The following is a 13,709-nucleotide window of genomic DNA, read 5'->3' on the forward strand; positions in this document are numbered from 1 at the left end:
GTAACGCTGTTTCTTTGAACTTGAATGCCCTCTTCAGCATGTTTTAAAGGATTTTGTTTTAATTCCATCAGTGTCTTGTTTTCTTCTAATTGATTTTCCCCTGATGAGTATTGCTTATTCTATTATAACGATCTGTCATGATTATACATATTGTGTCTGGTTATGCATGGATGGAATGGGGAGTCTGCCTGTCAGGAGAACTATTAATTGACATTTAAATAAAATAAAAGTTAATTACAACTCCATTTATTGTTTGAGAAGAACATATATAAATAGCTCTTGAGAAAGTTTGGTCATTATACATGGATCTTCAGTAATGCACGGTGTTTAGAACGTTATATTGTGAGGAGGGAGTCAAAGAATCAGAACCAGTTTAGTTCAATTCAATCCACTTCAAACAACCTGGCACAGAATCACAGCCAGACCTCAAAAAAATGAACAAAGGGAATAGCTGATTTTGCAGACTCCTGACAGTTTATTGCCTTTTTATGTAGGAAAGCAAAAAAACAAAACCAGAAATTCATACATAAACCCATAAACAACTTACACAACTGACATGATAAATTAGAGAAAGAGTGGAGGACCTGTGTGATGAAAGGTGGGATAAAGATAGATTTTAGATTTAGAATTTTTTTTTTTTTTAGTTTGTAGCTGATGTGTGCACCATCACACATGATATCATGCAACAGTAGTTACCCTCTATCTACCAGAAAACTATCACTGTAGTTTTATCACCAAAATGTTAAATAATGTTCCATGAAGCATTCCAAATCAGACATTTCATTAGAAAATGTTTGACAATACCAAATAATTTCTTCTTCTCCAATATTTTTTAGAGGTCCAAACAGGAAACGCTGGGAATCGTACTAATTTTGTCAGCATTATTATGTTGTGGAAAATACTAAACCATAGTAGACAGCAGAAACAGCATTATAATGTACAGTAGTTATAGTTTTTGGTTATGCTTCATGAAATGCTGAACCATGGTAGATAGCAGAAACGCCATTATAATGTAGTTATAGTTTTTGGTTATGCTTCATGAAACATTTTATATCATCAGGCTCCTTGGCTTATGGACTATGCATACCCATATTATCACTTATTAAATCATATTACACTTAGACTTTATAATTACACTTGTGAATTAATCCTGAAATTTTCATCCTGCCAGAATGAAACCAGTGGAATAAGATTTTCAAATAAATGGCCGTAATTGCTTAATACAATTACAGATTTTCATGAAATTTGGCACAGATGCTTAGAACATCATTCAAAAGATGAATGACAGATTTTTATGGGGTTTGGTCCTGCTGAAACAACGAAAATGACTTTTGCGTTGGGCAGATCTGAAACTATATAGCTGCTTTTAGCCAGTCAGCAATCATTAGACAATGTGAACAATGCCAAATAAAAGAAAACACTTATTCATTCAAAATATGGATGACAGACCTGTGAGCTTATTGGGATAAAGTAGCATTGTGTTTGGACCCCGTAAGTTGCTGCTGCAGCTTGTCTCTTGTTGTTATTCACATACTTGGATTTCTAGATCCAAGCTTTTGGCATTGAGCTCATTTGCAGCTTTGTGTATCTAACTCTTTGTTTTTGTTCCACAGTTCCTCCCAAAATCTATGACATTTCATCGGACATTACGGTAAACGAAGGCAGCAATGTTTCACTCATCTGCTCAGCCAGTGGGAAACCAGAGCCCAAAATCTCTTGGAGACACATCTCCCCATCAGGTGAGTTCAAATCAGTTAAAATGCATCACAATAAGTTAGACAGAATTGGACATTGACTTTAAAACACAGCAGGAATGTCGGTTCAAGTTGTTCAGTGTGTTGGAGTTTAGAGGCTCAGAAGATTATCGTGATGAAACTAAGATGTTTCTTTTTTAAACCCTCTATAATGAACTGAGTTTAGGAAAAGGCTTTTAATCAGTTATCACTTCAATTTGCTGTTGTTCTCAAGACTTCTTAGTTTTAAGTTATCACTCTGCTGCAGGGTAAACAACATGTGAGGGTACATACACTTTATTTTTACCTTTCATAGTTTATATTCAGCTGTTAAAGCAAAAATTTGGCACATTATTAAAGCGAATCGAAAATTCAGTGCAAAGCAGTATGTTTGAGTGCTTGTGAATTTTTATTGAAGTCAGCTGCACTTATCTTTGGACTGCTATATTTATTTCATTCTCCAGTGTGTTTTGTGATCGAATTGCATTTTGAGATTCTCATCTAAAGACTTTGACGTGTCATGAAACCACTACTTACCAAAGGTAGGATACTTCAAATTATAGAAACCAGACAATAAATGTGTCAGTAATTAAAAAAAAAAAAGTCCTCAGACAAATGGAGAACTTTGACTTCTGGTCAACAGATTCCATCTGGCCCATATGTGACTGAAAGCCATTTGTCTGAACTATTCTTCTTCAGCCTAATTAACTTATGTGTGGGCAGAGAGGATGACAATGAGTAAGAGCCAGTGAAAATAGAGCACTTTTTAAGATACTGCTGCTTCTGCCACTGAAGGTTGTGATGTACTGAAAAGATTCATTTGCAGTATTTAAATAGTCGCTGTGATATTGTCAAGGATTCACATGCTGACAGTGAGAAAAGTCAAAATGACACAAAAAATGTGTTTGAAACTTCTGCAAATTTACAGATGTATTCATTTTTCTCTGGACAAGCCAATATGTTCAGACTGAATTCATAATTGCACACCATCACATATAACAGTATTTAGTGCACATATCGCAGCAATGTGGTAATCGTCAGAGCTGTAATCACAGCAGCTCCTGGACTGTGATTTCCAGTGGTTCTTGAATGACCTAGCACCACTAGATTTAATTGCTGAAACACTCTAAGTGCAATTTGCCTTATGAGTTTCTTGTGTGTGTGTCATCAGACCTTTGACTTCTGTGCCTCTCATTGTTGCTTAGAATATAGACTTTTCATCAATGTAAATGGGGTAATTACTCTTACAGACCTTTGAAAGACATTATGCATTTAAGACCTCTCAAAGACCTGTGACTTGTAATGATGAACAGATTTCAATCTGACTCAAAGGTTTGGTCCCCAGGAAGCATTTGTTATAAATGGTAGTTGACTGAGCATTAGTATGCAGGGATAGTTCACCCCACCCCCCACCAAAAATAAATAAAAATAATACTAATAATTTACTTGCCCTCATGTCACTCAAAACCCATTAGACTTTGGTTAATCTTATTTTTAATGAAACCTGAGTGGTAATCACATATGGTAAACATGGAATAAAAAGTAAAAATTAAATCCGTTCATCATATAAAGCAATCGTATACCTTTACAAGACTTCAATAAAAGAAAAATCTGTAGAATAACAGAAAAAGTACTGGCAGCTCAGTACTGGGATATTATGCTTTCATTTTACAGACATTTTAGTAAACCCTAAAACACAGTGCAATAAAAAATCAAAATGGAGATAAAACACCTGTAAAAAATAAATATGGAAAATTCCTACATTGTGCCCTATTTTAGCAAATTTTTTAGAGTCTTGGATTAAACACTCGATTCTTATGGATTCATTTTACAATGCCTTTAAAACCTCTTTGGAACTTTTAAGATTTGATTACGTGGACTTTCAATGAATAGACATAAACCTCTCAGATTACATTAAAAATAGTCAAATTTGTGTTTGGAAGATTAACCAAAGTATTGTGGGTTTAGAAGGATATGAGGGTGAGTAAATAATGACTGAAATTTCAGTTTCGTGAGAACTATCCCAGTGTTTACATAAAGATTTTAGTGAACAGCATACAATATGGATGTACTGACATAATCTTAAATACAGTGTGAATCCTTTATGTTACAAATATATATTTGTATAGTCTCATTTAAAGGGGTCATATGATGCGATTTCAATTTTTCCTTTCTCTTTGGAGTGTTACAAGCTCTTGGTGCATAAAGAAGATCTGTAAAGTTGCAAAGACTAAAGTCTCAAATCCAAAGAGATATTCTTTATAAAAGTTAAGAGTCAACCAAAAAATGGCTCATTCTAACACGCCCCCACATGTCTACGTAAAGATGTGGGAAGACTTGCATAACACCACACAAATGTTCACGCAAAGAAAGCAGGCTTTACTTTTATTCTCACTGTTGCCGCTGCCACCATGTCGTGGAGTTGCTGTGTGTTTCGTTGTTAAAACAAAATACTTTGTTTGGCCTTCCAAAAGAGGACACGACTAGAAATCAGTGGTTAAAGGGATGCTCCACCCCAAAATGAAAATGATTTCATTAATCACTTACCCCCATGTAGTTCCAAACCTGTAAAAGCTTCGTTCATCTTCGGAACACAATTTAAGATATTTTAAATGAAAACCGGGAGGCTTGTGACTGTCCCATAGACTGCCAAGTAAAATACAGTGTCAAGGTCCAGAAAAGTATGCAAAGTATCGTCAGAATGGTCCATCTGCCATCAGCGGTTCAACTGTAACGTTATGAAGCGACGAGAATACTAGGTAAATGTTAGGTAAAAAAAAAATGTTTTAACCTGAATGCACTGTAAGTTGCTTTGGATAAAAGCGTCTGCTAAATGCATAAATGTAATGTAAATGAATGCTTTTTGTACACAAAGAAAACAAAAATAACTCTTTATTCAACAATTTGTCGTAGAGCGTAAGCTGCCTGTGTTCAGCTCATATTCTCCAAAATGGCACTACGGTGATGTGGAGAGATACAGAGGAGACTAATTGTTGAATGAAGTCGTTATTTTTGTTTTATTCACGTACAAAAAGTATTTTCCTCGCTTCATAACATTACGATTGAATCACTGATAGCAGATGGACTATTTTGACGATGCTTTCATACTTTTCTGGACCTTGACAGTGTATTTTACTTGGCAGTCTATGGGTCTATTTACAACACTGTTCCAGAACAGTTCAACCCAAATATTCAGATGTGTGCTGCACATTTTATGGAGGATGAGGACTGTTTCCTGAACCAGTAGCCTTCAATGCGTCTGTGGAACAAAGGCTGTTTCTATAAAGTGGGGCAGTTCCAACTTTGCAAGGACAGTCTGGCGCTTCTGACTCACAGCTTCTAAGTCCTTTTTTTTATATTTAAATAATTTGCCAATGATGATTCAAATGTGAGTTTTGAGCAGTGTTGAGTAGGCTTGTTGTTTTTTGCTTCTCCAATCACAAATGCAGACATGGTTTTATGTTTACGCAACGTGATACGCAACGCGTAAAAAGACAGTATAAGTCATTATAATCAGTAATTATGTCTCCACTGGATGCAACAAATGCCTCGTTTGTAATGGGTTTTATTGGTTTTGTCTCATTTAGTGATGACCGTATCATGAACAAATCGTCCTATTTAACCGGATCTTCTTAGTGAACCGGTCGAACCAGTTCACCAAATCGAACTGAATCATTTGAAACAGTTCGCATCTCCAGTACGCCCTAATCCAGAAATTACTTAAGTTATTCAGTTTATAAACATGCCTGATACTACCTCTGATGTGAAATAAACCAATATCCTGAGTTATTCAGTTACTCTTAACAGTACATTGACTGAACTGCTAAAAGAGGACCAATGATGGGATGTCCACGAGCAGAGCAGCTAGACTGAGTCTCGTCCTGCTGGGAGATGGCATAACAGTATGTTACCTGTTAACCCTCTGGCCCTCTTCAGTTTAAAAATGTAATATTTCAAAATTTTTTAAATCTTAGTTTCATCGGAATGAAAACACAATTCGTACATTTTAAAGGGTCAAAAAACAAAACTCAAAAAAAAATAATCGAAAATATTAAAATATCAAAAAAGCAAAAAAAAAAAAAAAAAACTCACACTTGACCTCTTTGCGGTCAAAAATGACCAACATAGGAAATAAATGGGAAAAAAAAAATGGGAAAAATTTGAAAACTCAGTGAATCTTTTAGTGGTACAAACTACAAATCAGCCACTGGCCAGAATAAAAGTGTGCAGCAATCAAGGGGTGACTCTCTAGAATATCAGGAGTGCAAAATAGACCCCCCCCCCACCTTTCTAAACAAAGAGGGCCAGAGGGTTAAGGGGCGTAACATTTCCGTCACACGCTTGAGGCATTCGGCCAATCACAACGCACTGGATAGCTGGGAAATCAGAACACACCTTGCTTTTTCAGACCAATGAGCTTTGTAAAAATAGACGCGTTTCAGAAAGGCTGGGCATAGAGGAGAAACAATAATGTACATTATGTGGAAAATAATGTGTTTTTTGAACTTTAAACTGCATAAACACATTGAGTGCAAATGCATTAAGTAAATGTGATGCTGTTGTACATATTTAATTTCAACCTATTAATTCCATGAATTCAATAATTAATTATACGTTACTAAAGCTGATCATAAGCAAAATGCTTGTTTTAGATGCCGTCAATAATGTGCGCTTCAGTTTCTAAAACATAATTGTGCTAGAACCATACATTATGTACAAACATGTTTAACTGACTTGCAAATACAGCACACGCTCACGCTGTAGATATTAATTGAGAACTAAAGAACTTTAAATGAGCAATTCCTTGTCTAAGATTTAAATCACACTCTCACACTTTCAGTACTCAGGGCATTTAAAATTGCTTTACAGACATGATTTCAAATGCTGTAGACTAGATCCTAAAGCGAGCCCTATATAGAGACGTATTGAGGCTACAGGGTGGCCTCACGCTCTCTGTACAGCCTGGCCCAGCACGCTTGATCCCAAACATGCTTTCATAAGCTTTTTCCATTGTGATTTAAGGCCTCGGGATATAAGGAACTCTGACCTTTCAAATAGCTGACTATAACACTTCAGATTTGATTTTTTTCTCATATGATAAGGCTACAGTGAAGCGTTCAATTGTTCTTTGTCAATCCTTTGTTCGTGCCTGTGCCTCCCAAAATTGTCTTTACTCTGGTTTATTGTTTCCTGAACAATAGCTCCGTACTCGGCACTGACAGTCTGTCTAAACATCGCCAAATGGTTTCAATACAATGACCAGCTCTTACAGAGTGCTCGGACAGATATTCAGCAATTGTTTTGGGGAACTTTGGGACAATGAGGAGGCTATCAGGGTTAAGGTGAGATACCGGGAATGGAAAAAGTGGAGGCGGTTCAGGTGCATGTGCGAGATCGAGCGAGCGAGTGAGTATGTGTGGCGGTTGAATGATGGTTGATGGTTCATTGCTGACAACTCAATGAATGCCTGGGGGAAGCCTCTCATAATGCAACATTTGGGCTGCCGCAGTATTCTCTCACGGGTTAACGGAAGAGATGTACAGAGAACTGCCACCTTAGCCCATAATGTATTCTTCACCAGCGCTCATCATATCAGCAGCAGGCAGACCTCAAGGAAATGTACTTTGTGCTCTTCACACAATGTGTGGAAAGTGCTTACTGTGACTGCACTTAACACAGAGCAATGTGGAATCCTAGATTAACCTTGCTGTGATTTGGCTAATTTGGTTGGAGTGACATTTCCCAGAGGCTACGACAAGTCTCTCTTGAGCTTTCAAATAACTCTTAACACACAATTCGGGAGGCGGTCGAGATTGTGGATGATAAAGAGCAAGTTTACATTTGAATATATTTCTGGCATGTAATCGGTGTCCATTAAGCCTTTAAAATGTTCCAGTTTGTGTTTTTTTTAGGGGTGGGGGGGTTATAGCAAACAAGTTGGTTGATATAACAAAGGTTGATTTCACGAAGGGATCCATTCTTTATTAAATGTCACTAAACCTTGGTAATTTCCTCTTTTGGTGTAATCAGTAAGATAAATGATGGCTCATTGTGAAGTCTCTGTTAGGAAAAAGAAAATAAATCACTGAAGTAAGGGAATTATGGAGTGAGTTAATCACTGATAAAGATCCCTCTGGTTTTAGCTGGAGGAAGAAATATGGTAAGTTGTAGGCAATGTTTGTTAATTTTGAAAGTTTGCATTTTACCTGGAACAGTTGTTTTGATAATGTGACGACTGCCATTGTTGTGATTTAAGACAGTTTGCCCTGAAAAAGTGTACATAATTAAGTGTGGGTGGTTTTCATTTAATTACGTACAAAAGATCAAACCAAGTGATAACTGTAAATAAATAGCTTTTCTCAGAAACAAAACTTTCTTGGCTATTTTTGCAATATTTGTCTAACTGGACTCAAGGTCATTTTTCATTTAGATAGTTGAAGTCGTTTTTCTCACAGGTGTTTTAGCACCTTGTTAAAATGATGTATTATTAAAGAAAATATATTTTTGGGAAATATTTTGCTTAAAGTATGCACATGCTATTTTTATTTAAAAATAAATGCAACTTTGTTTGGTATTCTGCAATCTAATGCAATTACATTACAGTGTTATACATGTCTTAAGTGTCCAAATAAATTTTGGTGCCACTGTATATGAGAACAGTATACAATTTAAACAGTATAAAATTTAAATAAAAATGTAAACTTAAAAAAAAAAAACATAAAGTTCAGATTTATTTATAGATTTATTTAAATTAATGGAAACTAGTTTTAGGTGACAATAACAATTCAATTTAGTTAACTACATTTTACATCTTAAATCTTAATGGGTGAACAATCTCATACTATGATGTTTACTTCTTTTGCTCTGCTGTCCAACTGCCTTTTCATCTTTGTATAGCCAAATATGGGTTGTTTTGCATGAATATGTTTGATACAATTTATTCTAATTTACAGTCTTTGCCTCTATTCATTTGTAAAGCTTTGGGAGCCAAATAGCACCTTGTCAGCTCAGATACACGTCTTAGTCAGTTCCTTGATAACCCCAAAGAAAACTATTTTGTTCAATTGTTCAGTTTGTTACCTGCTATGCAGATGTAATTGTTTTCATGCAACACACAAATATTCATGCAAATTACAAAAGAATGGAATAATTTGGAGCTCTTGTGTTTCTATCAGTGTTGTAGCAGCTAGTCAGAATGCTATTTATGCAAAGAACAGATCAAAATTTCAGATTATGACAGAAGTAGTGATTTCTGATTTGTGAAAGAATCATTCTGTTAAGTCAGATCCTTTAAAAGAATCAGTTAATCCAGTTTACAAAAACGATCTGAATGATTCTTTCTTTACTCAGATTGATCTGGTTCTCAACATCAACTGCTGACTGGACAGCGATATCAATGCAAAAAAAAAAAAAAAATATATATATATATATATATATATATATATATCCATCTGTTTGTCATACAAAGCTCCCATATGGCTTCAGAGGAGTTGTAATATAGTGGATAAAACACTACAATCCCTCTTCATTGTAACTGCATGGGAAACTGCTATGCATAAAGGAGATTAAATAATGACCTTTAATCCCTTTAAAGCTTTCTTGATGTCAGATCTTGAAGCTCTATGATGCTTTACATAAGACTTGGTAAAAACACACCCCTCCTAAAGTCTCTCCATTCTCCTTTTTTTTTTTTGCATCGCTCTCTGTGCTTTTTTTATTCTGTGGGGGTTTTGCTGAGTCAGAGGCTTCTCATCCGTATGCCAGTGCAGGATTTACCTCTCTGTACCATGAGAAAGATTCACCTCACTGTAAAGTGGGATATAAATAGGTTTCACTGTGAGGAATATTACAATAAGGTTGGATCCTGGTCTGGGGAACCTGGGGAGGTTTTTAGTCCAGTAGAAGCATGGCAGCCCCACGCTGTGCTATATTGCATCTCATTACTCAAGGACCTCAAGTCATATTTGTCATATTGGCACAGTTCTGATTTCCTCACAGTATTTGACTCCATTAATATTCCTCCCTGTGTGAATCAGATTTACAGGGGAGATGCTTCCCACTGGATGTCTAGCCAACAAAGCATTATGTGCCTTAATAAAGCTTTTTTCACTTTCTGGGTGCACTTGTGCATCTTCTACTGGCTGTTGAGACTCAGTGGTGTTTGTACCTTTAAGCATTTAACCATTAATTACTACATGTCTGCAGAAGAATGTTTCTGAAGGATTGTGCTTGTTTATTTTCTTGCGTTCACAGCCAGGAAGTACGAAAGCGGGGAGTATTTAAATATCACAGGCATCACTCGGGATCAAGCAGGGGACTATGAGTGCGCCGCCGAAAATGACATCGCTTCACCCGACACCAAGACCGTGAGAGTAACAGTCAACTGTGAGTACCATATACTACTTCTTTTGTTTCTGTTTGTTTTCTGTCAGGCAGTGTAGATTCACATGCACAATGACATTTAGTCTTTTTCCCTCTTATTGGAGATACCAGCTCTGTTCCATAACCTAGTGAGGCTGTCAACTGTCTACTGCATCCTAACTGAAATAGAACTTTGTAAGTGACCGATTTGGAAAGCTCTACATAGGCAGCAACTCCATGCATCATATAAATATCATCCCACAAAGAAAACACAAAAAAAAACTCACACGCAATCTAAATAAATAAATCACGGTTTTAGCATGTTGCTAAGCTAATGGCACAGTGCATGTGTTCAAATCATTTTTAAATTACATTAAACTTGTCAATACTGACTGAAATATAAAGAGTTTATAATTATATAATATATAATTCAAATTAATAATGTAATGCTATATGTTATTATACATTCACACTTTAGTTTAGGGACCAATTCTCACTATTAACTAACTGTTAATTATGACTTTGGCTTCAATAAACTCCTAATTTGCTGCTTATTATGTTACGTATGGGATAAGATTAAGGGATCTTAAATATGGTAATACAGAATAAGGCATAAATATGTGCTTTATAAGAACTAATAAACAGCCAATATGCTAGCTAATTATCAAATAATTAATAGTGAGAACTGATCCTTAAAATACATTGCTATCATTATTGTATATTAATATAATTATAGTAATTGTAGGTAATTATACGTAGATAACTAAAACTGAAAGTAAAACCATAAAACATGTGTTACTTCAAATAAAATAAGGAACTTTTTTAGCTAGCTGCCAACATTTCTAATGTTTATTTAGTTTAACTTGATGTTCTAAAATAACTACAACTGAAATAAATTTAATAAAGACTATATGGACATATAAATAATAAAGACTGAAAATACTCAAAAAATTACAAAAAATGAAAAAAAAACAACAAAACAAAAAAAATAATAAAAAAAACAAAACATATTATATTAACCAAAGAAGGGCCGTCCTTAGCTGACACGGGACCCGGTGCGAGGTAGGGGCGGGGCCCCCCTTGGTCCATCCATGATCCATTCGCGGCTGCGTTCCGGGTAGCCTATTCATGTGCGATCGCGTACTTTGCTCCCCTTCACTCCATTTGATCGCGTTACAGGATGGTGGGGGTTCACCATGGGGCCCCCTCAAGCGCGGGGCCCGGTTGCACCCCCCAAGAAAGGCCCTGATATTAAGTACTTGTCAAGTACTAAAATAACACTGATTTAAATATAATTATATAACATATTAGAATTTATAATCCAGATCTCTCATCCATCTTGTATTCAGTTTCAGCTCATCGCAGCACATTCTAATATTGTTGTCTTCACAAAGAATACATGCAGTGCTGCTTTCGAATTTGGCATTCGTAGGCTGCTTACTAGAATTTGAAACAGAATTACAGTCTTCCTTCTGTATCTCTAAGGTAGGCTGGGGTGGAAATTAGAATAGAATTCATGGTACTGGAGTTTCTTAATATTTAACGAGAGAATTCCCTTTTTTGTCTGGGATGAGATGATTAATTTTCGGTGAGGAATGGTCTCAGTGTTATACGGAGTCTTCTATTATGCAGGTAATGAGTCTCTCAAAGTGTGAAAAGACAGTAATGAGCACTCCATGCATTAATGAATTATACTGACTTTACCCATCATGCTCATAGTATGGATCTGCCTGCTACCAAATACAAGGGGAAGGACACTTGACAGTTCCTCTTCCTCCTCTTTTCTCTTTTAAGTCATTTTTTCTCATCTGCGGTCACAGAGATCATTAATCTCTTTGTCTCCGTATATACCATATGCTGAATCACGGCACAGCGAGGGCACATAAATCAGATAGGCCGACACTCACACCAGAATAAATGTGACGTTCAGACCATCAAACGCCAGCTCCCTTTACTATCATGCAAACACGGACTAATGGGCAGATAACCACTTGGAAATGTCAAGATTTGAGCGGGAATGGCTAGATGACAAGGATGAAGTCATAAGTCATATCACATCTCCTCCCCGTCGATTGTATTGACACTCTCTAATGAGGAGTGAAGCTGAGAAGATAGAGGAACGGCTCAGTGCTGAGTCTGCTGGGCCGCAATTCTGCAGCTTAATGACCATTTTCAGTGAGCAATCCATTTATTTTATAGCCACTATTTTTGCTTTATTCTGCATATGTTTGAGTTTATCGCCTTGGATAGAGGCAAGGGTCAGGGTTTGTTTGGTTAGCATGGCCCATATAGCTCATGTGGGTAGATGTCGTATCAACACCATCTGGGGGCATCTTTCTCCATTGGCAGCCATTCAGATTCAAGGCTATTTTAATATATTTTAAAATGTAATTTATTCCTGTAATGACAAAGCTAAATTTTACTCCAGTCTTCAGTGTCACATGATCCTTCAGAAATCACCTAATTTGATAATTGGCTGTTTGGTTATTATCAGTTATTATTGCTGCTCAATTATTAATTATGATAATTATCAATGTTGAACACAGTTTGTTCTGCTTAATATTTTTGTGAAACCATGGTAAATTTTTTCCAAGATTTTTTTTATAAATTGCATTTATTTGAAGTATAAACAGTATAAATGTCTTTTCTGTCACTTTTGATCAGTTGAATGCATCCTTGCCAAATAAAAGTGCTGATTTCTTTTTTATGTATATAACTTAAACTTTTGAATGATATTGCATTATAGTTTCCACAAAAATATGATTCAGCACAACTATTTTCAACATTTGATGGTAATGAGATATGTTTCTTGAGCAGCAAATCAGCATATTACATTTTCAAATATATTAAAATGTAAAACAGTTATTTTAAATTGAAAATATTATTTAAATATGACTGTATTTTCTATCAAATAAATGCAGCCATCGTGAGCATTAGAGACTTCTTTCAAAAACACAAAAAATTGTGATTATTCCATTTGACTGGTAGTGTATATAAAACAATATATATGTATTGTATTTGTTATTTTATTTATTTGTCTTTTTGGGACTGTGTTTTGTGGTGCCATCAGCCAGTCAGCATTGTCATGACATTTTCCTGTGACTCTGAAGTGATTAGTCACATGGCATTTACGCTAGCGGATGGCTTTCTCCAGGTATTATAGACCACCCTAGAACCAGGAGGTGGAGGTTCCGGTTGATTCACAGTAATTTACAGTGACAGCTAATGGAAGCAGTAACAGCAGATCCTGTTCCCTTCACAACATTCTGTTTCAGAGCAGGAAAAGGGATAGACATAATCCCAGTGTATCAATCAAAGCACTTTTACCCAATACAGCTGGGTGAAAAATTAGCTGGAATGGAGGTGCCAATGTTGGATTTACAAGAGAAGTGTTATCTCACCATTATGTCCCAAAATAAAAGTGAGAAGGATGCGAGAGGACTACTCTGCCAGTGCCCATTCCCTTGCGCAAAGAAATCCTCGATGTGAAATGTGCAGAGCTAATAGGATTTTATTCAACCACTCAAAAGTCCAAAAAAATATATAGAAATCTCTGCATTATAGTGTAGTAATATATGCTGTACTGTATTTCAGGATATTGCTAGTGTATTGTGG

The 13,709-nt window shown here is 36.0% G+C and overlaps 1 protein-coding gene across 3 annotated transcripts in view; it reads left to right on the top strand.

The window, feature by feature from the left end:
* The window catches only part of negr1 (neuronal growth regulator 1), a 99,283-nt gene that overhangs the window by 27,365 nt on the left and 58,209 nt on the right, over window positions 1-13,709 (top strand). For all 3 annotated transcript variants that reach the window (XM_042726107.1, XM_042726108.1, XM_042726109.1), the window contains exons 3-4: window positions 1,614-1,739; window positions 9,987-10,118. In XM_042726107.1, the coding sequence (XP_042582041.1) occupies window positions 1,614-1,739; window positions 9,987-10,118 (258 nt within the window). The remainder of the gene's footprint in view (window positions 1-1,613; window positions 1,740-9,986; window positions 10,119-13,709) is intronic.

Source organism: Cyprinus carpio, chromosome B6 (genome assembly GCF_018340385.1).
Source record: "Cyprinus carpio isolate SPL01 chromosome B6, ASM1834038v1, whole genome shotgun sequence".
NCBI classification, from domain to species: Eukaryota; Metazoa; Chordata; class Actinopteri; order Cypriniformes; family Cyprinidae; genus Cyprinus; species Cyprinus carpio.